This window comes from Oncorhynchus clarkii, chromosome 3 (genome assembly GCF_045791955.1).
Source record: "Oncorhynchus clarkii lewisi isolate Uvic-CL-2024 chromosome 3, UVic_Ocla_1.0, whole genome shotgun sequence".
Lineage (NCBI taxonomy): Eukaryota > Metazoa > Chordata > Actinopteri > Salmoniformes > Salmonidae > Oncorhynchus > Oncorhynchus clarkii.
The window spans coordinates 54,851,402-54,877,284 of NC_092149.1; the positions used below are offsets into that span (position 1 = coordinate 54,851,402).

The following is a 25,883-nucleotide window of genomic DNA, read 5'->3' on the forward strand; positions in this document are numbered from 1 at the left end:
TATTTTCATTTCCTTTTGTGTGGCTGGCTTTGAGATCACGAAAATAACGATAAAAAAATAAAATGTAAATTTTTCTATTAACCACGAATTCGAGTTTAAAAATAAACAGCTTAGAAAAGACAACGTATTATAGCCTATATTTGGCATTTAATATAAATGTCAACTTTTAAATGAAGTCTACAGGGAAAATAAAACAGGCCTATTCAATAGGCTATTATTATATAACTGAACATTCATGATAAATTAATACAACCTTCAGTTAAGTGTATTGTGGTTTATTTGCAGTGATTTTATGTTCTTTTTTTTTCTTCAGATTTTTTTTGTTTGTTATTTTGCCGCATAGGCACACTAAGTAAATTACAGTTTTCTTGTGGGCAAATATATTTTCATTACACTTTAGTGAATTTGAAATTCGATCCATTTTCATAACCACGGAAATAAGTATTAATCTGTAATTCATGAGCATAGTTTGCTATTTTATGGCTACAAAAGGGCGTTAAATTCAACACGAGTTAAGGTGAGTCAAAATGCTTCGGGAAGAGAGACGCTTGGGATTGCGGACAGTAAAGTGCTGCCATTTATCGCTTTGTTACTTTTCCATGAAATGCCCTCTCGCTGAGCATTAGGCAGAAGTCATCTTTGTTTTCAAGCCACAATAAAATAGAGATCAAAGAGAACCAGTGCGACTTTACGGGACACGGGAAAACATCTCACTGCTCAAGGCCTCGGGCGACTCTCCTCTTGTCTCCAGGATTTTAAAAAAATGTCATCGCTCACTATGGAAGGTCACAAAAAAATACTTGTATTGTGATAATGATAAAATAACAATTAATCAAACAAATTGGCATAGGTCTACAGTATTTAGGTGCACACCTCGGGGCATCATTGCAAAAGGTTACATGGTCTGTCTATACAGAACATACACATTTGAAGCGACTGAAATAAAATGAAACATGTAAGACATTCATTTTCCTGATCAGGAATTCTTAACAAATCATATCGACGCAGGAGTTGTTATTTCTTTGCCATAAAATATATGTCTCCAAAACAAATAGGAACTCGACCTCATCGTTTCTTCTGTTTCGTCCATCATGATGATAATGTCATGCAAGTAATGCAACAAGTAATCTCTAAAGGCCGATAGGCGCGCAATGTTGCGTAAATCATGCACTGGGTTTTGCAGAAAGAGGAAAGTTTCATGCATTGATCTCGAGTCTGAATTAAGTATTCAGTATTAAATATTTGAAACAAACTTGATGTCTCCACACTAATCACTTACGCAGGCCTAATCTTATGCATCGCATAATGAACAATCATAGATTGATTGTCATTAGTCAACCATGCTCCCGTTTAGGCCACTTCCAGAAGACCACTTTGAAACAAGCCTACATAATTAAGCTAGACTTGTAACACATGTAATGAAGAACGGTCACAACCATGTGAGCACAGTTCACTATTTTTAAAATTCGAGTTGCAAATAATATTTGTTATTAGAATTCTGAAGAGGGTTTTCTGGACTAAAGTGACAACCATCAATAATAGTGCATGCAAGACATGCATTTGTTCAATAATCTGACAAATGCAAAATATTTCTGTGGTTCAAGTTATTTTAGGTCTACTGCTGCCCTCTAGTGGATGAAAATGAGAACTATTTGAGGAGCAGGGGTGTAATCACTAGTCCTAACAGTAGCAAAATGGAACATTTTGAACAGTTTCTATTGGTCAAATTCAGGTAGGCCCCTCCCGGCTCATTCAGTTTGCTTCTGCTCAACATTTTGCAACAGAATCGGCATAATGAATACGCCCCTGCACTCATTTGACCGTAGCAGCCAACTAGCATGCAACACCAAAACATGGTGTTACTAAAACTTGGTTTCTATGTGTTTGTTTAATAAGTGGGCCCACCAAGAAAACTGTACATATTAACAATAGCATCATAAAATCGTCAAAACGTGTCAAAAATGTTTACATCAGTAAAATAAAATGGTATCACTGGCCCACTTTGTAAGATTGTCCACTCTCACAGTTCAGTGCTTTCTCTCAGCTCTCCCTCTGGCTCTTTTCTCATTCTCCCTCCCTCTGCTCCTGCTCCTCCCTCTGCCTCCCCCCTCTCTCCCTCCCTCCATCTAGGAACCTTGTCTTTATATCCCTCTCCTTCTGCTTCTGTCTGGGCCAGGCTGGGAGCTGCTGCTGGTTCTCTGCCTTTCCCTGCTGTCGTGACTCATCTCTACTGTTTCTTTCTCCTCTCTGGTATCATCTTTGTGATGTTTCTGTCTGGAGGTTGGGCCTGGTCTTACTCTAGACTCATCCATCACTCTCAGTGTTGTCATCACGACAGGAGTCCTTTCTCTTGCCTTTCTTCTTTCTCTTCTGACTCTTAGTCACTGCTGCTACTTTCACTGAAGCTGTCAGTCTGAGTCACTGCTGCTACATTCACTGGAGCTGTCAGTCAGTCACTGCTGCTACTTTCACTGGAGCTGTCAGTCAGTCACTGCTGCTACTTTCACTGGAGCTGTCAGTCAGTCACTGCTGCTACTTTCACTGGAGCTGTCACTACTATCACGGTCCTTCTTCTGATTTCCTTCACTCTTCTTTTGTAGATGATCAAGTTTCCTTTAAAATTAAAACAATTTGTCATATTAGTAGTTCATGTTTATTTTTTTTGCAAGAATCATCTTTTGTCTTATTTTACAATAAGCATATTATATTCAAAACAACTAAACGTATGAATGGTGGTGCTCTCCTACCTGAGGAGCTTCTCTTTCTGTTTAGTGGTCAACGACTTCAGGAATTCAACCTCAGGATCCTCCTCTTCTTCATTGACAACGTACTCCTACAGCATAAAAACAATTCGTATTAAATCAAACAATGAACATTTTAAAAAGCATGCATCAAACGCTAACAAAACATGAATAAAGACGTCACAAATGGTTAGAAGTGAAGCAAGTAAGAGCAGAATAACCTCTGTTGATTTCTGTTTGAGGGGAGATTATTGGGGGGGGGGGGGGGGGGGTTAAACTATATACTGCTACATCTGGTGATGCAACACTCCTATAATTTTAGCAGTTAGTCTCATCACATCTGCCCAATTGACTAAACTTGCAGCGACTGGAAGAGCTCTGTGGTTTACTCTGATAATTGGCCATTTTGCAGCAATCACATTTAGACCGGGGATCTGCCATGGATATTGTTGTCTTTTTCTTCATGCGGGGAAGAAGAACAGAAGATTACCTGCGATGGATCACAAACAGTAGAATTTCTTCCAAGGACACATTTCTTCAGGGCAAACCCACTGTTTCGCATCTCTGCCATTAACTCGGAGGGGTGCATCGACGGACCTGTTAACACAAATCACAGCCTCAAAGTCCCATTGACGCCTGTCCACATCCGCCACTGCTTCCACAGTGGGGAATACAGGGCCGGCTTTGTTAACAGAAAGGGACACCAAATCAACTCACTCATCTTCAGGCTGCGAAAATCATACAATATCATTCTCCCAAAGCAGTGGTTAGGGGAATCAGAATACACAATAAATGCATTTTTCTCCCAGCACAGGAGGGTCTCCATTATCGCCCTCCACCATCAACTCCATGCGCAGGACTCTCCCTCTGTAAACATTACTTTACTACTTCACTTCCTGATTGTAGGAGTCAGAACCAGCTCCACTCTGGAAGTTCTACAGGACACCAGGAGTGATGGCAACTACTGCTACAAGTATAGAGTTACCACAAATATCCAATGTAATACTGAATGCCCATTCTATTGGGACACATTATTATTGCAATTTGTCTGCAATAGCTGCATCATAAGTTCTTTGTTCAAATGATTTCAAAGTCAGTGCAAAAATAAAAAGGAGGATTTTATTGTTGAGAATGAAAATATGAAGGAAAAAAAACTTGATAACATTTAGTTTAAAATAAACCATTAGCTACATCTGTGAACTATTATTTGGAATTACCAGTCAACTTTTTTCCTCTATTCATCCAGGTAGGTCAGATTGTTATTTGTACCTGCTTTCTCTGAGGGCGCAGTGCTGGCATTGATCCCAGACAGGCCAAAGAGAGGGTACACTGTCTGTATTCACATGGCCCTATTTGTGACACATGATGCAGCTCACATTGCGCACCGGAGAATCACAGGTCATTAGACTGGACTTAAATCCATTCATTCCATCACTTATAACACCTTCCATAGAACCCAATTGCGACGACGACAAGCAAAGCACATATACTACACCTGCCATAATGTAAATAAACACATCGTTATCCCGAGTTAGATATCATCCTTTGACTTTAGCACCACCAAGTGTCAAATGCCAACACATGTATTTTGTTAATAGGACAATATTTAGCCTAGCAATGAGGGTAATCACATGTAACAGTAGATTGTCATAAATATGTATGTCATAAGTTAATTCAACACAAATGGGAAAACTGCACAATATTAATTTACGCAGAAGTTTACAAGCCATGATATCCTTGGCATACCTAAAAATATGAAAGTATCCCCAAATGCAAAGGTAACCTCTAATAGGACTCAAGTCATCTGAATATTTATGTTGATCAACACAATTAGCTACTTACTTCCCTCCAGGGGACGTCTTTTGCCACTCAAACTTGTATTCTGATTCTCCTTCCTGTAAAATAATATCAAAATGTAACATTTTGAACAATAATAAACTAACACATGCCTTTCAGTCTACAACATTTACCAAACTAGCGATGCATCTGTGAACAAGAGAGGGACTCTTATTAAACATTCCACCTCCTTGCGCTCCCCTTCGCAGTAGACTGCAGAGTGTGGGTGGATGGAGCACAGTCATATGGTTTGATTTGTATTATTCAGTTATGTAAAGATGCAAAACCAAGATGGATGTAGTTACCTTTGTCTGCCCCAAGTGGAGTTTCATACATGAAGTTGAGACCCTTCTTCACAGATTATCTCCCACCAACAGCCTATGAGAAAGGTTTTATCAACACAAAAGCCAGACAATGGCTTATATCTGTTATATGATACATTAAGCCTGTGATTTTACACAAGACAAAATATATGGTTGAAGCACGGGACATGCGTTCGCGTTCGGAGGAGGCAGTGTAGCAATCCTAGTTAATTATATTTAAGCAATAAGGCCCGAAGGGGTGTGGTATATGGCCAATATTCCACGGCTAAGGGCTGTTCTTATGCAACACGCAAAGCGGAGTACCTGGACACAGCCCTTAGCCGTGGTATATTGGCCATATACCACAAACCCCAGAGGTGCCTTATTGCTTAAATTTAATTAACTAGGATTGCTACACTATTATAAAACTGTTTACCAACATAATTAGAGCAGTAAAAGTAAGTGTTTTGTCATACCCGTGGTATACGGTCTGATATACCACGGCTGTCAAGCAATCAGCATTCAGGGCTCAAACCAACCAGTTTATAATATACATTATTATACCCAACAAGTGGGTTAACCCAGTTTAAATGGCGCGATGCGTTGGGTGTTTGCCTTTTACTCCTGCGACCAGAGTTTGCCTCCGTTCGCTACAATATCTTTCAGTGGGGAAATAATGAGAGACGAAATAAAAAGTCCTATGTAAAGGCACAAATGGAACAATGGAGATAAAATGTATCTGTAACATCTGCAACCAACTGTTAGCTAGCTAAACTAGCTACTATAGATTACTTACTGGCGAGGAAGGCTGGGCTAGAACAACTATTTAGCCACCCACCTTTTTATATATTAGACTTCGATGCAGTATGGAAAATCTTTATTGCACTTACAATTAGCAAATTACTTCCCAATGGCTGAAGAACAATTAGTTAGGGGATTAAAAGCGAAATGTTAGCTAGCTCGCGCTGACAAAAACAAAACAACGTGGTTAAAATCTTCTTCCGGATCAGCTATGTGCGTGACCTCTGACGTACTCCAAACAACACTGAAGCGTTCACAACATTCATTAATTGCGCACTTGTGAATTCTGGTAAATAACAAAATGAACTGAAAGTAAAAACGAACGGGGGGACATGTAAAAATTATATTGTCAGTTAAGCAATGTCCAGTGTATGGTTAAGTGTTTGTTTGTGTGGGGCAGAGAGTATGGGAAGAGAGTGCCGAGGACGAGGAGGCCCTTGGCATGGATTTTGTCATGTGGATATCTGCCACCTGAGCTCCAAAAGTATTGGGATAGTGATTTTTGTTGTTGTTTTGGCTCTGTACTTCAGCACTTTGGGTTTGAAATTATACAATGATAAAGGACAGACTGTCAGATTTAATTTGAGGATATTTTCTTAAATATCGGGTGAACCGTTTAGAAATTACAACACTTTTTGTGCATAGTCCCCCAATTTTAGGGGACCAAAAGTATTGGGGCAAATTGACTTACATGTGTATTAAAGTAGTCAAAAGTTTAGTATTTGGTCCCATATTCATAGCACCCAAAAACTACATCAAGCTTGTGACAACACATTTGTTGGATGCATTTGCTGTTTGTTTTGGTTGTGTTTCAGTTTATTTAGTTCCCAATAGAAAGTAATGGTAAATAATGTATTGTCACTTTTATTTTAAAATAAAAATAGAATATGTTTCTGAACACCTCTACATTTATGTGGATTCTGCCATGATTACGAATAATCCTGAATGAATTGTGAATAATGATGTGTGAGAGAGTTACAGACGAATATCATACCCTCAGGACACGGTAACCTCTTTACCATTACAATATTTTTTTATTTCACCTTTATTTAACCAGGTAAGTTCTCATTTACAACTGCGACCTGACCAAGATAAAGCAAAGCAGTGCAACACAAACAACAACAACAGAGTTACACATGAAACAATAACAGGGGATGTTAGCATTTTTTTGGTGGGGGGGTGGGGGGGGGGTATGGTATTTCTGCATCTGTAACTTTCTGACTCATCATCATTCACGATTCATTCAGGATGATCAGTAATCATGGTTACATCCACATTAATGTAGAAGTGTTTAGAAACATATTCCATTCTTATTTAGAATAAAAGCGACTTCAAAATGCCACAATACATTATTAACCATTCATTTATATTGGGCACAAAATAATCTGAAACACAACCAAAAGAAACAAACTGCCTGTCTGTAGTTTGTCATTCTACAACTAAGTATTGCTCCGGTATTTGAGAAATTGCATGGAGGAAACCGCATGGAGAACCAGTCTGGCTTTGCCTACCACAATACCTTCCTCATCTAAGGCAAGACTGAGGCCTGGATGATTGAGACGTCTGGGAAGTACTGGGCAGCAGAGAGAGTGGAAGGTTATTATCTATCAGCGTTTGAGTTTGCTCAACTTGAAAACTTGCAGACTGAGCAATAAGAGTTTTTTGTTGTTGATAATATGTTGTATCCTTTATATCGTAATATCTCCAATCAGTACTCAATAACAACCAAGATAGACAAGGAACACCCTGGGAGTATGCCAAGAGCCCAGGCTGGTGGGATGGGAAGGCCCCGTTCAGTTTCACCAAGACGTACTCTTTCATGACTACAGCCAGAATAGAGACCTCTGGCAGCCGTTACTGCGGAGTGCAGAACCTACTGGAGAGAAGCAAAGGTTAGTTGGTTAAATATGAAGATTATGTACGTCTTTAGGTTTCATTATTTGAGTCAAGCGTAGAAGAATTGAGTTTGAGGAGATAATTTGAAACAGCCTTGAATCCATATAGCTTGCGAACTATTGACAATGAATATGAGTATTTAGGACATAACACTGCTGAGACAGTGATGGATATCCTAAGGGACAAGGAGAGTGGCATCAACATGGAGGGGATTTTCATGGCAACAGGAAGCATGGTGTCTGTCGTACTAACAGACCCCAACCTGCCGGGGGTTGCACAGCATCACTGGAACTCCTGACCCTGAGAGGTACAGTATGGAGCTGGCCACCGCTCACACACCCTACCTAGTCATGTTATTGTACCATCTCAAGTTTATGCAAATGTATGTAAGTTAAGGATCCTTTCTCACCCAACAGGTCGGTTTTCAAACCTTTTGTCTTTGTGAAAGACATTAAACAGTTGAAGCAGAAAAGCTCTCTAGGTTTTGGTCCTGATGACACTGTGAAGAAGATACCCTGCTTCCAGAGCAAGCCACATCGCAAACATCCACTGTTTGTCAAACATCAGGTGGTGGTGGTGGCTGCGTCATTGATATCACCAAGGTACAAAACCTTTCCAAATCTATACAGTACATCTTAACTCTTTAAAGTTTAAGCGAATATTTGGCTTAATTTTGGATTTGTATTATTTTTAGGATAAAGGAAAGAAGATCGTGCAGAATATGAGAGAGTTAAAAAAAGATGATGGCAGGCCTCCCGGGTGGCGCAGTGGTTAAGGGCGCTGTACTGCAGCGCCAGCTGTGCCATCAGAGTCCTGGGTTCGCGCCCAGGCTCTGTCGTAACCGGCCGCGACCGGGAGGTCCGTGGGGCGACGCACAATTGGCCTAGCGTCGCCCGGGTTAGGGAGGGCTTGGTCGGTAGGGGTGTCCTTGTCTCATCGCGCACCAGCGACTTCTGTGGCGGGCTGGGCGCAGTGTACGCTAGCCAAGGTGGCCAGGTGCACAGTGAGGATGGAAAATTATGTGGATATATTGAAGCAACATCTCAAGACATCAGTCAGGAAGTTAAAGCTTGGTCGCAAATGGGTCTTCCAAATGGCTTAAGGACAACAAAGTCAAGGTATTGGAGTGGCCATCAGAAAGCTCTGACCTCAATCCTATAGACAATTTGTGGGCAGAACTGAAAAAAGTGTGTGCGAGCAAGCCTGACTCAGTTACACCAGCTCTGTCAGGAGGAATGGGCCAAAATTCACCCAACTTATTGTGGGAAGCTTGTGGAAGGCTACCCAAAATGTTTGACCCAAGTTAAACAATTTAAAGGCAATGCTACCAAATACTAATTGAGTGTATGTAAACTTCTGACCCACTGGGAATAAATCATTCTCTCTACTATTATTCTGACATTTCACATCCTTAAAATAACGTGGTGATCCTAACTGACCTAAGACAGGGATTTTTTTACTAGGATTAAATGTCAGGAATTGTGAAAAACTGAGTTCAATGTATTTGGCTAATACATAGTAAACTTCCAACTTCAACTGTATGTCCAATATAAACTAATTTGCAACTGTTGGACTAATGATTAAACCCTAGATCAGCGAGCTGCAGGCAATAGTGGGCAAGGCTGTATTGAATGGGTCATTGTCACCTTGATTACTCACATTTTTTGTCTCGACCTGTGCACTTATGTTGTAAACTTTCATTCATAAGCTAGGTTGTAGCAACCTCATGATGGGTATTGGGAAAATGAGTGTCATGTCGTAACCTAAACCAATCAATGTTACATTTATCTGGGTGAATGGAATATGAGTCATCCATTATGCTGTGATAGAAATAAGGCCATGATCATAAAACAATAATTGTCATCTCTGGTTTACAGTAAAATTAAGATCGGTCTTTCATATCTAAAATGGCCAATGGTTGTTTCAAGACCAACTCCTGCATGTCCCACTATGCAAAATAATACACTTAGTATACGAAACAGTAGTGGAGGCAAGAGCTTGGCCTTGTTTTACCACTGAGCAGTTTACTGAGTGATTTGTATAGGTTTATTTGAAGTAAAAGACAGGACATCTTTTCATTGTCATATTGTCTTCAGGCATCCTGTTCCACCCTGAAAGGCCCTGCAGGAAGAGCCACACCCGCACTTTACCACAACATGTATCCATCAGTTCTGTTTTAACCCAGTATAAAAGGAATCGCATAAGCCAGAGGTGCAATACAGCAGTTTATTTGTTAAAAAAACAGTCTGGGAATCATAGAAGAACATGCAGCATTAGTTAGCTTCAAAGTGCATGATACCGTACATTCTCTTTTAGTCAAGTGACATGAAAAACATTCAAACATTCATAATGCCAAACAAGGTGAATACATGGCTCAATTACCTTATTAGCAACAGTAATAAGCACAATCCCATTAAGGAAAAAGTAACATGACTCCAACAATAAAGAATATTGCATTTCATCTGGCACAGTCGGTATTGTACTCTCTCCACAAACCTAAAACAAATGGGAATTATAATTGTGTATTTAAAAAACCCAATCTATATATATATATATATATTTTTTTAGAATCATTAAAATAAGTTAACAAGGCATCAGTAAACATGTTGTCCCCCATGAATGATGCAGAAATAAAAAAAAAATATTGAATGGGCGGAGCTTATAAACTCAGCAAAAAAATAAAGGTCCCTTTTTCAGGCCCGGTCTTTCAAAGATAATTCGTAAAAATCCAAATAACTTCACAGATGTTCATTGTAAAGGGTTTAAACACTGTTTCCCATGCTTGTTCAATGAACCATAAACAATTAATGAACATGCACCTGTGGAACGGTCGTTAAGACACTAACAGCTTACAGACGGTAGGCAATTAAGGTCACAGTTATGAACACTTAGGACACTAAAGAGGCCTTTCTACTGACTCTGAAAAAAACCAAAATAAAGATGCCCAGGGTCCCTGCACATCTGCGCGAACGTGCCTTAGGCATGCTGCAAGGAGGCATGAGGACTGCAGATGTGGCCAGGGCAAGAAATTGCAATGTCTGTACTGTGAGACACCCAAGACAGCGCTACAGGGAAACAGAACAGACATCTTATCATCCTCGAGGTGGCAGACCACGTGTAACAACACATGCACAGGATCGTTACATTCGAACATCACACCTGCAAGACGCGTACAGGATGGCAACAACTGCCCGAGTTACACCAGGAATGCACAATCGCTCCATCAGTGCTCAGACTGTCCGCAATAGGCTGAACTGAGGGCTTGTAGGCCTGTTGTAAGGCAGGTCCTCACCAGACATCGCCAGCAACAACGTTGCCTACGGGCACAAACCCACCGTCGCTGGACCAGACAGGACTGGCAAAAAGTGCTCTTCACTGATGAGTCACGGTTTTGTCTCACCAGGAGTGATGGTCGGATTCGCGTTTATCATCGAAGGAATGAGCGTTACATCGAGGCCTGTACTCTGGAGCGGGATCGATTTGGAGGTGGAGGGTCCGTCATGGTCTGGGGCAGTGTGTCACAGCATCATGTTGTCATTGCAGGCAATCAATCCCATTGAGCACATCTGGGACCTGTTGGATCAGAGGGTGAGGGCTAGGGCCATTCCCCCCCAGAAATGTCCTGGAACTTGCAGGTGCCTTGGTGGAAGAGTGGGGTAACATCTCACAGCAAGAACTGGCAAATATTGTGCAGTCCATGAGGAGATGCACTGCAGTACTTAATGCAGCTGTTGGCCACACCAGATAATGACTGTTACTTTAGATTTTAACCCCCCCTTTGTTCAGGGACACATTATTCCATTTCTGTTAGTCACATGTCTGTGGAACTTTTTCATTTTATGTCTCAGTTTTTGAATCTTATGTCCATACAAATATTTACACGTTAAGTTTGCTGAAAATAAACGCAGTTGACAGTGAGAGGACGTTTATTTTTTTGCTGAGTTTAGGTCCTTATGGGAAACATGTTGCTCATGAGGGGCTGCATATACAACAGTGCCTTCAGAAAGTATTCAGACCCCTTGACTTTTTCCAAATTTTGTTACGTTACAGCCTTATTCTAAAATTGACAAAATAGTTATTTCCACCTCAATCAATCTACAGTCAACACCCCACGACAAAGAAAAAGCTGTTTAGAAATGTTTGCTAACTCATTAAAAATAAAAAAACCTTATGTAAATTATATTTAAGTATTCATACGCTTTACTCAATACTTTGTTGAAGCACCTATGGTAGCAATGACAGCCTAAAGTATTTTTGGGTATGACACTACAAGCTTGGCACACCTGTATTTGGGGAGTTTCTCCCATTCTTCTCTCCTCTCAAGCTCTGTCAGGTTGGATGGGGAGCGTTGCAGTACAGCTATTTTCAGGTCTCTCCAGAGATGTTCGATCTGGTTCAAGTTGGAGCTCTGGCTGGGCCACTCAAGGACATTCAGAGACTTGTCCCGAAGCCACTCCTGCATTGTCTTGGCTGTGTGCTTAGGGTCGTTGTCCTGTTGGAAGGTGAACCTTCACCCCAGTCTGTGGTCCTGGAGCAGGTTTTCATCAAGGATCTCTCTGTACTTTGCTCTGTTCATCTTTGCCTCAATCCTGACTAGTCTCCCAGTCCCTGCCGCTGAAAACATCCCCACAGCGTGATGCTGCCACCACCATGCTTCACTGTAGGGATGATGGCAGGTTTCTTCCAGACGTGACGCTTGGCATTCAGGCTAAAGAGTTCAATCATGGTTTCATCAGACCAGAGAATCTTGTTTCTCATGGTCTGAGAGTCCTTTAGGTGCCTTTTGGGAAACTCCAAGCTGTCTGTCATGTGCCTTTTACTGAGGAGTGACTTCCGTCTGGCCACTACCATAAAGGCCTGATTGCTGGAGTGCTGCAGAGACGGTTGTCCTTCTGGAAGGTTCTCCCATCTCCACAGAGGAACTCTGGAGCTCTGTCAGAGTGACCATCGAGTTCTTGGTCACCTCCCTGACCAAGGCCCTTTTCCCCCATCGCTCAGTTTGGCCGGACGGCCAGCTCTAGGAAGTGCCTTTGTGGTTCCAAACTTCTTCCATTTAAGAATGATGGAGGTGTTCTTAGGGACCTTCAATGCTGCATACATTTTTTGGTACTCTTCCCCAGATCTGTGCCTCGACACAATCCTGCCTTGGAGCTCTATGGACAATTCCTTCAATCTCATGGCTTGGTTTTGGCTCTGACATGCACTGTCAACTGTGGGACCTTATATAGACAGGCGTGTATTTCCAAATCATGTCCAATCAATTGAATTTACCACAGGTGGACTCCAATCAAGTTGTAGAAGCATCTCAAGGATGAACAATGGAAACAGGATGCATCTGAGCTCAATTTCAAGTCTGATAGCAAAGGGTCTAAATACTTATGTAAATAAGGTGTTTCTGTTTAATTTTAATACATTAAAACATTTTTAAAAAAAAACTGTTTTCACTTAGTCATTATGGGGTACTGTGTGTAGATTGCTGAGGAAATTGTTTTATTTAATTCATTTTAGAATAAGGCTGTAACTGAAAATGTGGGAAAAAAAATCAAGGGGTCTGAATACTTTCTGAAGGCACTGCATGTACAAAATTATGGGACAGGAGATATGTTTGTTCAAAGTTCTCAGTTGATTACCACAGCGCCCCCTTTGGGCCAATTAGTGTAATTGTTTAAATGCCAGGTCTCTATGGCAAGATGCATCATTCATCCAAGTTTCGTCAAAATCACCCAATGGTGTCCGAGATATCGCGTGTGACTAACAATGTACAAACGGACAGAGAATTCAAACAATAAAATTATGCATCCATAAAATTTGACACCATTCTGTCTACATTATTCAAATATAATGAAAATAGATCTAGCTGCCATATCTATTTTAAGTTATAAATTATGGCCAAATTAAGTGTATTTAGAATACACAGCAACATGCATTTTATTTTTTTATTTAACTAGACAAGTCAGGTAAGAACAAATTATTTATAATGACGGCCTACTTGTAAAGCCCCCCTGGCCAAACCCTCCCCTAACCCGGACAACGCTGGGCCAATTGTGCGCCACCCTATGGGACTCCTGATCACGGCCGGTTATGATAGAGCCCGAGATCGAACCCGGGTCTGTAGTGACGCCTCTAGCACTGTGATGCAGTGCATTGGAACTCTGCACCACTCGAGGCCCATTACAGACTTGCATTTTCAATACCTGACAAATACCATTCTTGTCATCCAAACTAAATAAATACAAATCTGAGCCTTATGGTATATGAGTGTCATCAAGGGGATACAAGCTGGTCTGTATAACTTGAGACGATAATGCAAGATATTTGACATCAGTAATTTGGGCCGATCATTATTACCTCTGCCTCTTTGACAACTTAAATCTCGTTATGCATACAGTACCATACAAAACCCCCACAAAAAAAAATAGGCAGTTTAAAAGAAAACTAACAAGTGCTCAATGCTTGTTATGATGCATATTTCAATGTGCAAAACAATAAAAGCATTTTTTTTTTTTTTATAAAAAAAAAATCAGCAGACTCTTCAAGTCAACCAATACTGCTAGTGCTATGTAGGTAGCGACCTAGATTCAGGTCTGGTAGATAGCTGATCTCTTTTTCATCTTGTGCCTCTGGAAAACAGAGACTGGGCCTAACCAGGGCCCACCTTATGCTGTGAAGCAGTAGTGCAGGTTGCCATCTTTGAAGCCATACTCCTGGGTGATGTGCTGGAGCACCTCACCCTGCTGCAGCCGGATCCCATAGAGCAGCGCCTCTCCTCGGTCCTGTGACAGACCCACCTGCAACAGCCACTCTACCAGCTCACTGCCAAGAAAAGTGTCCGCCACTGTCCTCTCCCCACACCTGTGTGTCAGAGGAAGGATTCACCAACGGGCCAGTTAGGCACTCCCCACAGCTGTCAGGTCCAAGAGGAATGAGAGAGAGAGAGAGAGAGAGAGAAGGAGCAGATAGAGTGCCTTCAGAAAGTATTTACACACCCTTTTCACATTTTGTTGTATTAAAATGGGATTCAAATTGATTTGGTCATTTTCTGTCAAGATTGACACAAAATACTAAAATGTCAAAGTGGAATTTGTAAAACAAAACACTATCTTGATTAGATAAGTATTAAACCCCCTAGACAACCATTTGCATGTCTTGCCATTTATTTTCAAGCAGATTTGAGTAAAAACTAACTCTGCCACATTCACCGTCTTCTTTGTAAGTAACTCCAGCATAGATTTGGCCTTGTGTTTTGGGCTATTTTCCTGCTGAAAGCTGAATTCATGTCCCAGTGTCTGGTGGAAAGCAGACAAACAGTTTTTCCTCTAGGATTTTGCCTGTGCTTAGTGCCATTCAGTTTATTTTTTATCCTGAAAAAAATCCAGTCCCTAATGATTACAAGCAAATCCATAACATGATGCAGCCACCACTATGCTTGAAAATATGGAGAATGGTACTAAGCAATCTGTTGTATTGCACTTTGACATAACACTTTGTATTCAGGACAAAAAGTGAATTGCTTTGCCACATTTTTTGCAGTATTACTTTAGTGCCTTGTTGCAAACAGGATGCATGTTTTTGAATATGTTTTATTCTCTACAGGCTTTCTTCTTTTCACTCTGTCAATTAGGTTAATATTGTGGAGTAACTACAATGTTGTTAATCCATCCTCAGTTCTGTCAAAGCCATTAAACTAACTGTTTTAAAGTCAACATTGGCCTCATGGTAAAATTGCTTAGCGGTTTTCTTCCTCTCCGGCAACTGAGTTAGGAAGGACACCTGCATCTTTGTAGTTCACCATGCTCAAAGGGATATTCAATGTATGCTTAAAAAACATTTACCAATAGGTGCCCTTCTTTGCAGGGCATTGGAAAACCTTCCTGGTCTTTGTGGTTGAACCTGTTTGAAATTCACTGCTCGACAGGGACCTTAATAATTGTATGTATGTATGTATGTATGTATGTATGGGGTACAGTGATGAGGTAGTCATTTAAAAATCATGTTAAACACTATTATTGCACACAGAGTTAGTCCATGCAACTTATGTAACTTGTTAAGCAGATGTTCACTGCTGAACTTATCATAAAAGGGGTTGAATACTTATTGACTCAAGACATAAAACAAATAAATGTAATACTAAAATTCCACCTTGACATTATGGGGTCTTGGGTGTAGGCCAGTGACAAAAAAAACAATCTCAATATAATCCATTTTACATTCAGGCTGTAACAAAACAAAATGTGGGAAAAGTAAAGGGTGTGAATACTTTCTATAGGAACTGTAGCTAGGATGGCACACTGAAACAAACGCAAGAGAAGTGCTCAACACAACCCATGCACCAAAACTCATGCAAAAAAAATGTATTCATATTAGTGATGATCAATGGGTATAATGCAGTTACACAAACTGTGTCAGACTGTCCAATCGTAAGCAAAGTTGTGAATTACTGCATAATATGGGAGGTTTCATATATACTGTGAGCCGTTTTAGGAAATACACAGCGGGTGCACAGTAAAAGCAGAGGGTCTATTGAATCCCTGAGCAGAGCAGCCCTGTTAGTTGACCCCTCACCTCTTCTGCTGGACAATGTCCTGGACACACTGCTCTTTGTGGTATCTGATGAACTGAGTGCAGGTCATCATGATGTCATCAGATACAACCAGTTGAGGCTGCTCCTCTGGCTTCCTTCTATGCCACAGACAGGATATCCTGGGCACAGGTCCAAAAAAAAAAGGTATTCTCAAGGCTTCTTATTCAATACACAGCTTACTACTCGATCATATGAAATGCATGTCAGTGTGCCTCTTACTTCTTTTTAAATGGCAGTATTATCAAATGTTTGTCCAGCCCAAAAAGCCCGAACGAGATGAAGCCCTGAGAACAGCAAAACACATATGTAAACACCACCACCATTGAGTAAATACGGTGGCTCCAAATCCCAATGTGTCTATGGAGACCTATATGTACGGTACCTGTCCATAGTTGACCACAGCACAGAAGAACTGCAGCTCTAAGTAAAGTCTCCCAGGAACTCGACTAAAGAGCCACCACAGACAGCTGGACAGGTTCTAGAACAGGGGAGAGAGATTGAAACAGGGATTGTCACACTTGCCCAAAATTGAAGGACAGGACGGACAGCCGTAAAAAAACTCAACATACAGGCTCTGTCGCACAAGGCCATTTCCATGTAAAAGGACCCATGAGCGCCAACATGTGAAGTTCATAGGAGCACCACAAATTTGGTGTCAAAACGAAAGCTAAGAGGATATTTTTGAGAAATGAAGGCATATACATATTCCAATCATTCATCCTAAAATTAGGAATAAGCGAAGGCTTTGATTTCTGGTCAAACCTTAAAAAAGGTATTAGAAAAACATCAAAACACAATGTTGAAGTTAACAGGAAAGTTTACCCAAATTTACACATTGGTTTCCTTACCTGTAAGCAGTCTATGGACAAGGTATGAAAGCAATCCATGCTTTGGTTAAGTTGCTCTGGTACTGTTTCCACGTGGCACTAATCACATACAAGTCATGGTACCGATATTACATGTTTCACGCATTATGTCCAAATCACCCGAAAGTATCTACAAATTATTGTGAAGCTTAACAAAGTCACTTATAGATGTTCTGAACATGTGCAAAAAAATGCTAATATCAGTCCCATGACTTGAATGGATTTGTGCCACAAATGCTAAAACGTTAGAATGTGGAAACAGTGCCAGGGAAACTAAACCAATGCAGGGATTGATGTCATAGCTTGCCCATAGACTGCTTAGTGCATACAGGGTAAGGAAACCAATATGTCATTTTGGAATTTGGGTGAACTATCCCTTTAAGACCCTTACCAACATTTACATTTAATTTTGTGAAATATTGCCTTGTCTTCTCATTTTGTATATATAAAAAAACATATCTTTAAGATATATTCAAATCTCTCTCCCTCATGAGGGAGGATAATGCAAATTCACTGAAGTAACAAATAAAAGGTAAACCTACCAATTATAGTGTTTTTACTGATAACAATTTTGTTAAGGATTTATGGGATTTAAACGTGTCATTCTGTTATGAAATCCAAAATAGAATTAAAAAAAATCAGTAACAGAGTGACTGCAATTAAATGAGCTAAAATGGGAAATGATAGTAGTCACAAACCACAGTTGGGGCTCCTGTACTGCCCTCCCTTCCACTGGCATACTGTTCAGCTGATAATTATGAAAACAGTGAACAACCCTTCCCTCTCTCCCACCCAGTCTTTCTCCTTGGCTACCTTTCTTTTCTCTCCAGTTAACCCTATCAGTCCCGAGACCCCTGAATTGTGGGGGGGGGGGGGGGGTGCTTTTCATTTATCTGCATTATATTTAGCCTCAAAATTAAGTATGTACCTTTTCATTTTCAGGATAACAAGTAGAACACAAAACAATGATAAACAGTTACATTCATGAGTTTTAAAGAAACACGTCAATAAAGGGCTCCCGAGTGGCGCAGCGGTCGAAGGCACTGCATCTCAGTGCTAGAGGTGTTACTACAGACCCTGGTTCGATTCCAGGCTGTATCACAACCGGCCGTGATTGGGAGTATCATATGGCGGAGCACAATTGGCCCAGCGTTGTCCAGGTTAGGCCGTCATTGGAAATAAGAATTTGTTAACCGACTTGCCTAGTTAAATAAAGGTTAAAAAAAAGAGTTAATTTAAAGGTCCGGCAAAGCAAAAACCTGATAAAAAATGAATTTATTGTTTGTTTGTTTAGTTGGAAATGAATATCAAACTAGTCAGTGACAACTGTGTGGAGATTGGAGTTTGTGACAGCAACTACGTGAGCTTATTACAGTATTACAGACACTGTCCTTGGATTTTCTATGATCTTCTAGAAGAACCCCATACCTTCTGACAACTCTTGTGTAGCTTGAGTGTTATAGAGTAAAATATGTGTGTGTGTGCGTGAGCCTCAGCTTTTCATAAATAGCCTTTAAGAAATTTGTATCTGAAACCATTCGGACTCTACATTTTGTTTTTTAAAATCACAGATTAATGGATGAATCCAAATGATACAACCAAGAAGTCTGTAGTTCAAACCCCCAATGTTTAAAAGGGTTTAGAAGTCCAAATCGTGTCGGCATGGCGGTGGGACTCATTGTGTTAATGTCACCTCTCCCGGCTCTTACTGACACCCATCCACGAGGCCCCTCGCTTTCCATTTACTGTAACCAGTGTCCTCAACCACTGAGCACAGACGGACACCGGATGTCCATGGACGTCAAAAAGTAGTTGACATTTTGTCAGTCCAAATCTAAACAAATCAAAGACCTCTGTTTCACAAAATTGGACAGGACATTACAGTAAAGAAAATTAGAGGTCAGTAAAGTACAGTATAATAGGGTTTAGTAACAGTCTCAGCGTCATTCTGTAATAGTGAGTTAGTCACTCACAGCTAGTAGGCTGACGATCAGTAGCAGGCATAAGAGCACATGGCGGGCCACCTGTCTGTCAGCCACCTGCTGCTCCTCCTGGGCCAGTAGACAGCCTGGCGACTCACAGCCAGTCTCACACGGACCTGAAGGAGACCACAGAGCAGACACACTGTTAGTGACCCACAGGGTGATGACTGATACACTGCATTACCCAAAGTATGTGGACACCTGCTAGTCAAACAACTCATTCCAAAATCATGGAGTTGGTGCCCCGTTTGCAGCTGTAACAGCCTCCACTCTTCGGAGAAGGCTTTCCACTAGATGTTGGAACATTTTTTAAATAATTTAACCTTTATTTAACTAGGCAAGTCAGTTAAGAACAAATTCTTATTCACAATGACGGCCTACCGGGTAACTGCCTTGTTCAGGGGCAGAACGACAGATTTGTACCTTGTCAGCTCGAGGATTCGATCCAGCAACCTTTCGGTTACTGGCCCAACGCTCTAACCACTAGGCTACATGCCGCCCCACAAGCCGCCACATTGCTGCGGGGACTTAGAGCATTAGTGAGGTCAGGCACTGCTGTTGGGCGATTAGGCCTGGCTCGCAATCGTTCTTCCAATTCATCCCAAAGGTGTTCGATGGGGTTGAGGTCAGGGCTTTGTGCAGGCCAGTCAAGTTCTTCCACACCGATCACAACAAATAATTTCTGTATGGACCTCGCTTTGTGCACACGGGAGCATTGTCATACTGAAACAGGAAAGGGCCATCCCCAAACTGTTGCCACAAAGTTGGAAGCACAGAATCGTCTAGAATGTCATTGTATGCTGTAGCGTTAAGATTTCCCTTCACTGGAACTAAGGGGCCTTGCCCGAACCATGAATAACAGCCCCAGACCATTATTCCTCCACCAAACTTTCAAGCTGGCACTATTGTAGTGTTCTCCTGGCATCCGCAAACCAGATTAGTCTGTCGGACTGCCAGATGGTGAAGCGTGATTAATCACTCCAGAGAAAGTATTTCCACTGATCCAGAGTCCAATGGTGGCGAGATTTACATCACTCCAGCCGACACTTGGCATTGCGCATGGTGATCGTAGACTTGTGTGCAGCAGCTTGGCCACGGAAACCCATTTCATGAAGCTCCCGACGAACAGTTCTTGTGCTGACGTTACTTCCAGAGGCAGTTTGGAACTCGGTAGTGAGTGTTGCAACCGAGGACAGACAATTTTTATGCGCCAAGCGCTTCAGCACTCGGCGGTCCCGTTCTGTGAGATTGTGTGGCCTACCCCTTCGCAGCTGAGCCGTTGTTGCTCCTAGACGTTTCCACTTCACAATAACAGCACTTACAGTTGACCGGAGCAGCTCTAGCAGGGCAGAAATTTGACTAACAGACTTGTTGGAAAGGTGGCATCCTATAACGATGCCACGTTGAAAGTCACCGAGCTCTTCAGTAAGGCCATTCTACTGCCAATGTTTGTCTATAGAGATCGCATGGGTGTGTGCTCGATTTTATACACCTGTCAGCAACGGGTGTGGATGAAATAGCCGAATCTTCTCATTTGAAGGGGTGTCCACATACTTTTGTATTTACAGTGCATTCGGAAAGTATTCAGACACCTTCATTTTTCCACATTTTGTTACGTTACAACCTCTCTAAAATTGATTAAATAAAAATGTTCCTCATCAATCTACACACAATAGCCCATAAGAAAAAATGTAATCCGTATCATATACTTGATAACTAGTATTATAGACATGACATAAATCCAGCTAACATATACCTATGTTGATGCTTCCAGTTCCGGCTGGCTCAAACATGTCACGGATATCTGGGATAGTTTGGGTATCTGGGCCAGTCGGGAGCCTCAGATCCTCAATTGTGCCTAGCATAGAGTCTCTCTCCAGGACATGGTACATTGAGTCCCACGTGCCTCGACGGAGGCCCACCAAAGAGCACCCGCCCAGCACTATGCTGAAGGCCAGCACAACGGAGGTGCAGATGATCTGCAGAAGACACAAAGAGAAGGTCAGGATGATGAGGTCATGTTCTATGAGAGGTGCCGTCTTCTTTCCCCAGTCGGTCTCACCTGCGGTCTTCCATAAAAGAAAGCCGAATCGATGGTTCCGGGCATCCTCTCCCCAGTTACGAGGAGCACTGCTGCCACAAGGGCTGGGACTCTGTTGACATCACATACGAACTGTGTTTGAGCAACAGATTCAACAAAAAAGGTCCCTTGGTTTCCAATAATTAAATTATTCAGTGGAAAGCTCATGACTCACCCCCAGCCTGCAATCACCAGGAAGCCTGGCGCAACCTTCAGCTCACCACCTCTCTTCATCAACACAAGGGAAAGTGCTATCAGACCTAAAACAAAGCAACATGGACTCTATGGTGAGAGAATCATTGCTAAACACCTCACCATTCACATTTTTTTTTAAATCACAGTATGTTAACATACCAACACAAAATCATACTATAAGAGAAAAGGGTGGTATTATAAAATGTTGACAGTTGTGTGTGTGTGTGTGACAGACATACCTGGCCATACATAAGTACTGTACAGTGAGCCGTACAACAGTGTGAATGTCAACACGTGTCCAATGAAGCGGTCTTGTCTCACGACAAAGTTCCACATGATCATGCTAACACAAGCTAGAATCTGGACGCACGGAGAGGCAAAACGTCAATAGACAGCAGCGCGCAATCCTAAAGCGACATTTAGACAGTGATATTGCTAATTTGGCTTAGTACTATGGACAATATGATATGTACAACATTATTCAATGGACATACTGATACAATATGCATATGGGATGGATGTTTTTGTGAAAACTAACAGATATTCAAAAGGCAAGCCTTGCCTGTGCCAAGAACAGGTTGACGGTGAACATGTGAGGTAGTCTCTTAAATTTCTTACTCAGGAACATGACAGTAACTGTCCAAGCCTGTAACAAAGAGATAAGAGATCTCAGCATTAGATATGCTTGTCTACACATACCATACAGAAAAGGATAGCATACTTATGTAAACGGCAATGGCAATTTCATCATCTCAGGTCCCAATAAACACCACATGCATTCGAGAGCAGTAACATTCAGTGAAACTACATCACAGGTTATAAAAAAGGTCATATGACCAGTCTAGACTGTCAAGAAATGGGCAGCCTAGAGAGAACAAGAGAAAATAAACTGTCCTAAACAAAAAGCGGCTTTGTGTTTTACTAGTGTCGTGTTGCCTTGAAGTTAAACTGGGGCAACATTATAGGAGGAAGTAAGCCTCAAGTATCATATCATTGGCACCAGACAGACATCCTGCTGATGAATTTGAACTGCCTGGTTGCAAGTCATATCTCCACCCCCTACTGTTCATAGACTTCCTGCTCTAAGCTTTTCATTATCATTGATTCCATTCTCAATACTGAATCAACGTAGCCTAGTCTAGACAGTATCATCTAACAGTATCACCTGATAACTACTGTCCCCCCCAACTGCCCCCAAATAACACAATATGAATGGGATAATGTGAAAATAAGCTTTAGTACAATCAACACCTGCTTGTAGGTTATACTTTCCTGAAGTCCGACCACCCTGCCTGAAATAAAATAAATAACCAGCACAAAGCCAGTTGAAAAGTAAAGATTACAGTCAATGATAGATCTTTGATAATGATGGGAGGCAGGGGGAACACTCACCAGTGCAACTAAGCTGATGATGCTGACATTAAAGCTGACATTCTGCAGAGAATTCATCAATGGCTTAGGGTCCATCCATGGTATTGTCAGCAACCAAGCAGAAACATACATAATGGGAGCTGAGAGAAACGTGCTTATTACCATCCCTGAGGTAACCTGTTAGAAAACAATACACAAAAATGTGACACTGTCCATGTCTTCATATGACATACACTTCTATCCATATAGGAGAGAGTAGATGACTTACAACTTGTAGCTCCATGTTATAGTGAGCAGCATAGATGGCCACACTGGGGGCACTAGGGAAGACTCCATAGAGGAAGGCATAGTTGGAGAGACTGGAGTGTTCGAGACTAGAGCTGGTGTTGTCAGCGTCCAGCAGCTCCACCGTCTCTCGACAGATCAACGGCATCACCAACCTCCGGAAGATCAAACACGTTAGGTTTCATTGTAATGTTGCGGTCGCAAAATGTTACAAGATAAATGCCTGATTCATTCACAAGGAATCGTCAGGTAAGAAGGAAGAGACTATATTTTCAAGGGTCTGGCTCGTAGCCTGGTCCCAGATCTGTTTGTGCTTTAGCCTACTCCATTGTCATGGACTTGAGGCTTACTTCCTCCTATAATGTCGCCTCAGTTTAACGTCTTCAAGGCATCACGATGCTAGTAAAACACAGAGAGCAGCTTTTCATTTAGGACGGTTTATTTTCTCTTGTTCTATGTAGGCTGCCCATTTTGAGACAGTCTAGACAGCCCTCAGCCCTTTACCAAAACAGTCGTGGGGTTTCCACTTTGTTATCGTTTGAAATGCAGATTCCCCCTTCAAGATTGCATGAGAATAAATAAAGGTTTCAAGGTCAAAAATACTGAAACGTGGATGGGTGCCAGTATTCAAGAATGCTTGTATTACACAAAACAAAAATGGTAGTCATGTGCCAAGGTTGCCTGGTGTGTAGCAGACCAATACGAATCCACAGTTAGCTCTGAGTCAATAACAGTACACAGAACACATAACACTTAATTACAAGGAGATGTGGTCTCATGTCCTGACACTATGTCTACAGTGTTTTTAAGTGCAGTATGAATGTGTATGAACTGTAGGCTATTATGAATATTAAATAATAGAAGCCTACATGTGTAATAATCTAACTTAACATTCTTAAACTCAAAACAATCCATCATAAATCCCTGTAAACACTCACAGTTTTGCTGTGATGAGCAGGATAAGGGCTACAACCGTGGACCTGGTGAGCTTCCCCAACTGGCCCACCATGGAGAGGCCCAAGTAGAACAGAGCTGCTCCTCCAAAAGAGTTGGCCAGGCCGTCCACAAACTGCTCCATGAAAGCAGGGATCTTCTGATCCAGGATGAAGTGGAAGATAATGCCAATAACAACCATGAAGACCATGGGGTTCTTCAGAACCTGCAGGATGACCACACCCACTATCTGGAGTTTGCTCTGCTGCCGGTCTCTCTGATCCCTCCACTTCTGGATCTCACAGAAGGCAAACCCAATGGGGTTGAGAAGCATGAGGGACACTGGTGCTACCAGGTAAATGTACTGTAGATACTCTGGGTGTGTGTTCTTGTACAAGGCCTCAACTGTGAAGAAAGGTACAGTTCAGGAAATTCCCTTTTAGGGAGGAGAGCAGAGTGAATCAAACTTTTTGTCACAAACCAACAAGATTTTAAAGTATGACATAAAGACATATTTCCTTTGTTCTGAGGTTCTGCCAGGAGACTATCAATTTTAAAAGGACTGAAACTGAACGGATGGAAAGACTCACCAATCGGGTATCCCAAAGCAAAGTCATTGCTTTGAGTAGCAAAGATGGAGAATAGGCCAGCTTTGCTGAAGCGAGTGTCAGGACTGGCAACCAGTAGTGTAATCACACACACAATGAAAAACACAGACACCTTGGCGATGAGAATACTCCACAAAAATGGCCAGATGACATTCCCAAAGTCCAAGAGTACCATGTTCTTAAAGAGCAATGCTGGGAGGGCAAACTTGGACACAAAGTTCCCCAATCCTTTGGCCTGTGTGGATGTGATGATGTTCGCTCGACCAGCAATATAGCCACACAAGATGATCCCAAAGCACTCCAGGAGTGCTGGGAAGAGCTTGTCAATGGACATGGTGGGAGGGGTGTCCGAGGGATCCAAGTCCCCATTTGAAAGGTTGAGGTTGTTACTGATGGCAGGGACCTCCATTGTGGCGCTGGTGGTTTAAATCCTCAGATATCAGCTCTCATGCCTGGCCACGCTGATGGTGTTGCTGGTGCCACTACCAGTTACTGAAAATCTAAAATACTTGGGAGAACAGTCAAACTACAATTTCAATTTGGCGTCTCTAAAACTGCATCGTTGGAAAAGGGCTCGTAACACTGTTGTATTCGGCACATGTGACAAACAACATTTTATTAGATTTCGATTTGAACCATTCTGATAGTTACATATGTGAACCTTTCAGCCCACTGAATGTCCCAACAGACTCACGAAGTTGAGTCCTGAAGCAAAGGTATAACCACCATTTACCGGGGTTTCTAGATGTAACGTCAACGTTAAGCATAAACTCGTAAACAGTCTATTACAGTAGCTACTTTGTAGCGATGTATCCTTCTCACAACATAAAATGCTAGATACAACGTATCACTTACACGTTTTTTTAAATACATAAACTGTTCTATAATACGTCAGTGAAAACATGGATAAACATGCATGCACCCAGCAATCTGAGCTAATGTATGTATGGTAAAAAAATAAATAAAAAATGGCTAGCATCGCTATTAGCTTGATGAAAAATAGAGCGCCATTCTTTAAAAAGATAACTAACGTAGCTAGCTACCAGTACCTACAGATAATCAAGGCATGGAGTTCGAGAGGGTTGGCTAACTAAATAACCTAACGTTAGCTAGCTAGCCAATTCACCTAACTCTAGCCAGTTAGTACGTGCGCTATTTATAAATAGGTGAAAACATGACACGCTAGTTTGCCAAATGCCAATATACGGGGTGCTATTTAGACCCGTTGACAAGTGACTGTAAAAAAATACAAGACAACTTACCGGTATCTCTCTCTCTATGTCACAACACCCCGCAATTTCCTTCTTGTTCTGACAGCAAACTACTTCACCAATCACATTAGACTACATGGAGGGACCGGGGGGGAAACGATTTAGCCGAATGTTGCACATGGGCCTATCACGTGG

At 41.6% G+C, this 25,883-nt stretch overlaps 2 protein-coding genes and 1 pseudogene across 4 annotated transcripts; 1 reads left to right on the forward strand and 2 right to left on the reverse strand.

Moving 5' to 3' along the window:
* Window positions 1–259: 259 nt before the first annotated feature.
* Window positions 260–5,910, reverse strand: LOC139398560 (corepressor interacting with RBPJ 1-like). Of its 2 annotated transcripts, none has more exons than XM_071144498.1 (6): window positions 5,770–5,910; window positions 4,883–4,955; window positions 4,584–4,636; window positions 3,232–3,338; window positions 2,748–2,833; window positions 260–2,613 (listed from the first exon to the last, which is right to left on the reverse strand). In XM_071144498.1, the coding sequence occupies exons 4-6, from the start codon at window positions 3,328–3,330 to the stop codon at window positions 2,520–2,522; spliced, it is 279 nt and encodes a 92-aa protein (XP_071000599.1). In that variant the 5' UTR covers window positions 3,331–3,338; window positions 4,584–4,636; window positions 4,883–4,955; window positions 5,770–5,910; the 3' UTR covers window positions 260–2,519. The 2 variants fall into 2 exon arrangements, with proteins under 2 accessions (XP_071000599.1, XP_071000603.1); XM_071144502.1 differs by having other exon boundaries at window positions 5,718–5,895.
* Window positions 5,911–7,356: 1,446 nt separating this feature from the next.
* Window positions 7,357–8,351, forward strand: LOC139385708 (secernin-3-like; annotated as a pseudogene).
* Window positions 8,352–9,788: 1,437 nt separating this feature from the next.
* LOC139398584 (lysosomal cholesterol signaling protein-like) lies at window positions 9,789–25,879 on the reverse strand. 2 transcript variants are annotated; one of them, XM_071144505.1, is made up of 15 exons: window positions 25,740–25,879; window positions 24,460–24,985; window positions 23,875–24,274; window positions 22,920–23,091; window positions 22,673–22,828; window positions 21,843–21,926; window positions 21,520–21,640; window positions 21,261–21,345; window positions 21,068–21,158; window positions 20,762–20,984; window positions 18,997–19,121; window positions 16,540–16,635; window positions 16,377–16,441; window positions 16,139–16,276; window positions 9,789–14,428 (listed from the first exon to the last, which is right to left on the reverse strand). In XM_071144505.1, exons 2-15 carry the CDS (start codon window positions 24,884–24,886, stop codon window positions 14,233–14,235), a joined length of 2,379 nt encoding a protein of 792 aa, XP_071000606.1. In that variant the 5' UTR covers window positions 24,887–24,985; window positions 25,740–25,879; the 3' UTR covers window positions 9,789–14,232. The 2 variants fall into 2 exon arrangements, with proteins under 2 accessions (XP_071000606.1, XP_071000614.1); XM_071144513.1 differs by having other exon boundaries at window positions 13,499–14,480.
* Between the last annotated feature and the right edge of the window lie 4 nt (window positions 25,880–25,883).

Bases quoted from the DNA above. Each gene is read 5' to 3' on its own strand.
- LOC139398560 (XM_071144498.1), bottom strand. From the start codon at position 3,330: ATGCACCCCTCCGAGTTAATGGCAGAGATGCGAAACAGTGGGTTTGCC. The intron at 2,834-3,231 runs GTAATCTTCTGT...TTTATGCTGTAG, and splicing joins CTGTTTGTGATCCATCGCAG to GAGTACGTTGTCAATGAAGA. The intron at 2,614-2,747 runs GTAGGAGAGCAC...TTAATTTTAAAG, and splicing joins CAGAAAGAGAAGCTCCTCAG to GAAACTTGATCATCTACAAA.
- LOC139398584 (XM_071144505.1), bottom strand. From the start codon at position 24,886: ATGGAGGTCCCTGCCATCAGTAACAACCTCAACCTTTCAAATGGGGAC. The intron at 20,985-21,067 runs GTGAGACCGACT...TGTCTTCTGCAG, and splicing joins TCTTTTATGGAAGACCGCAG to ATCATCTGCACCTCCGTTGT. The intron at 16,636-18,996 runs GTGAGTGACTAA...CCCCTGTTCTAG, and splicing joins TGATCGTCAGCCTACTAGCT to AACCTGTCCAGCTGTCTGTG.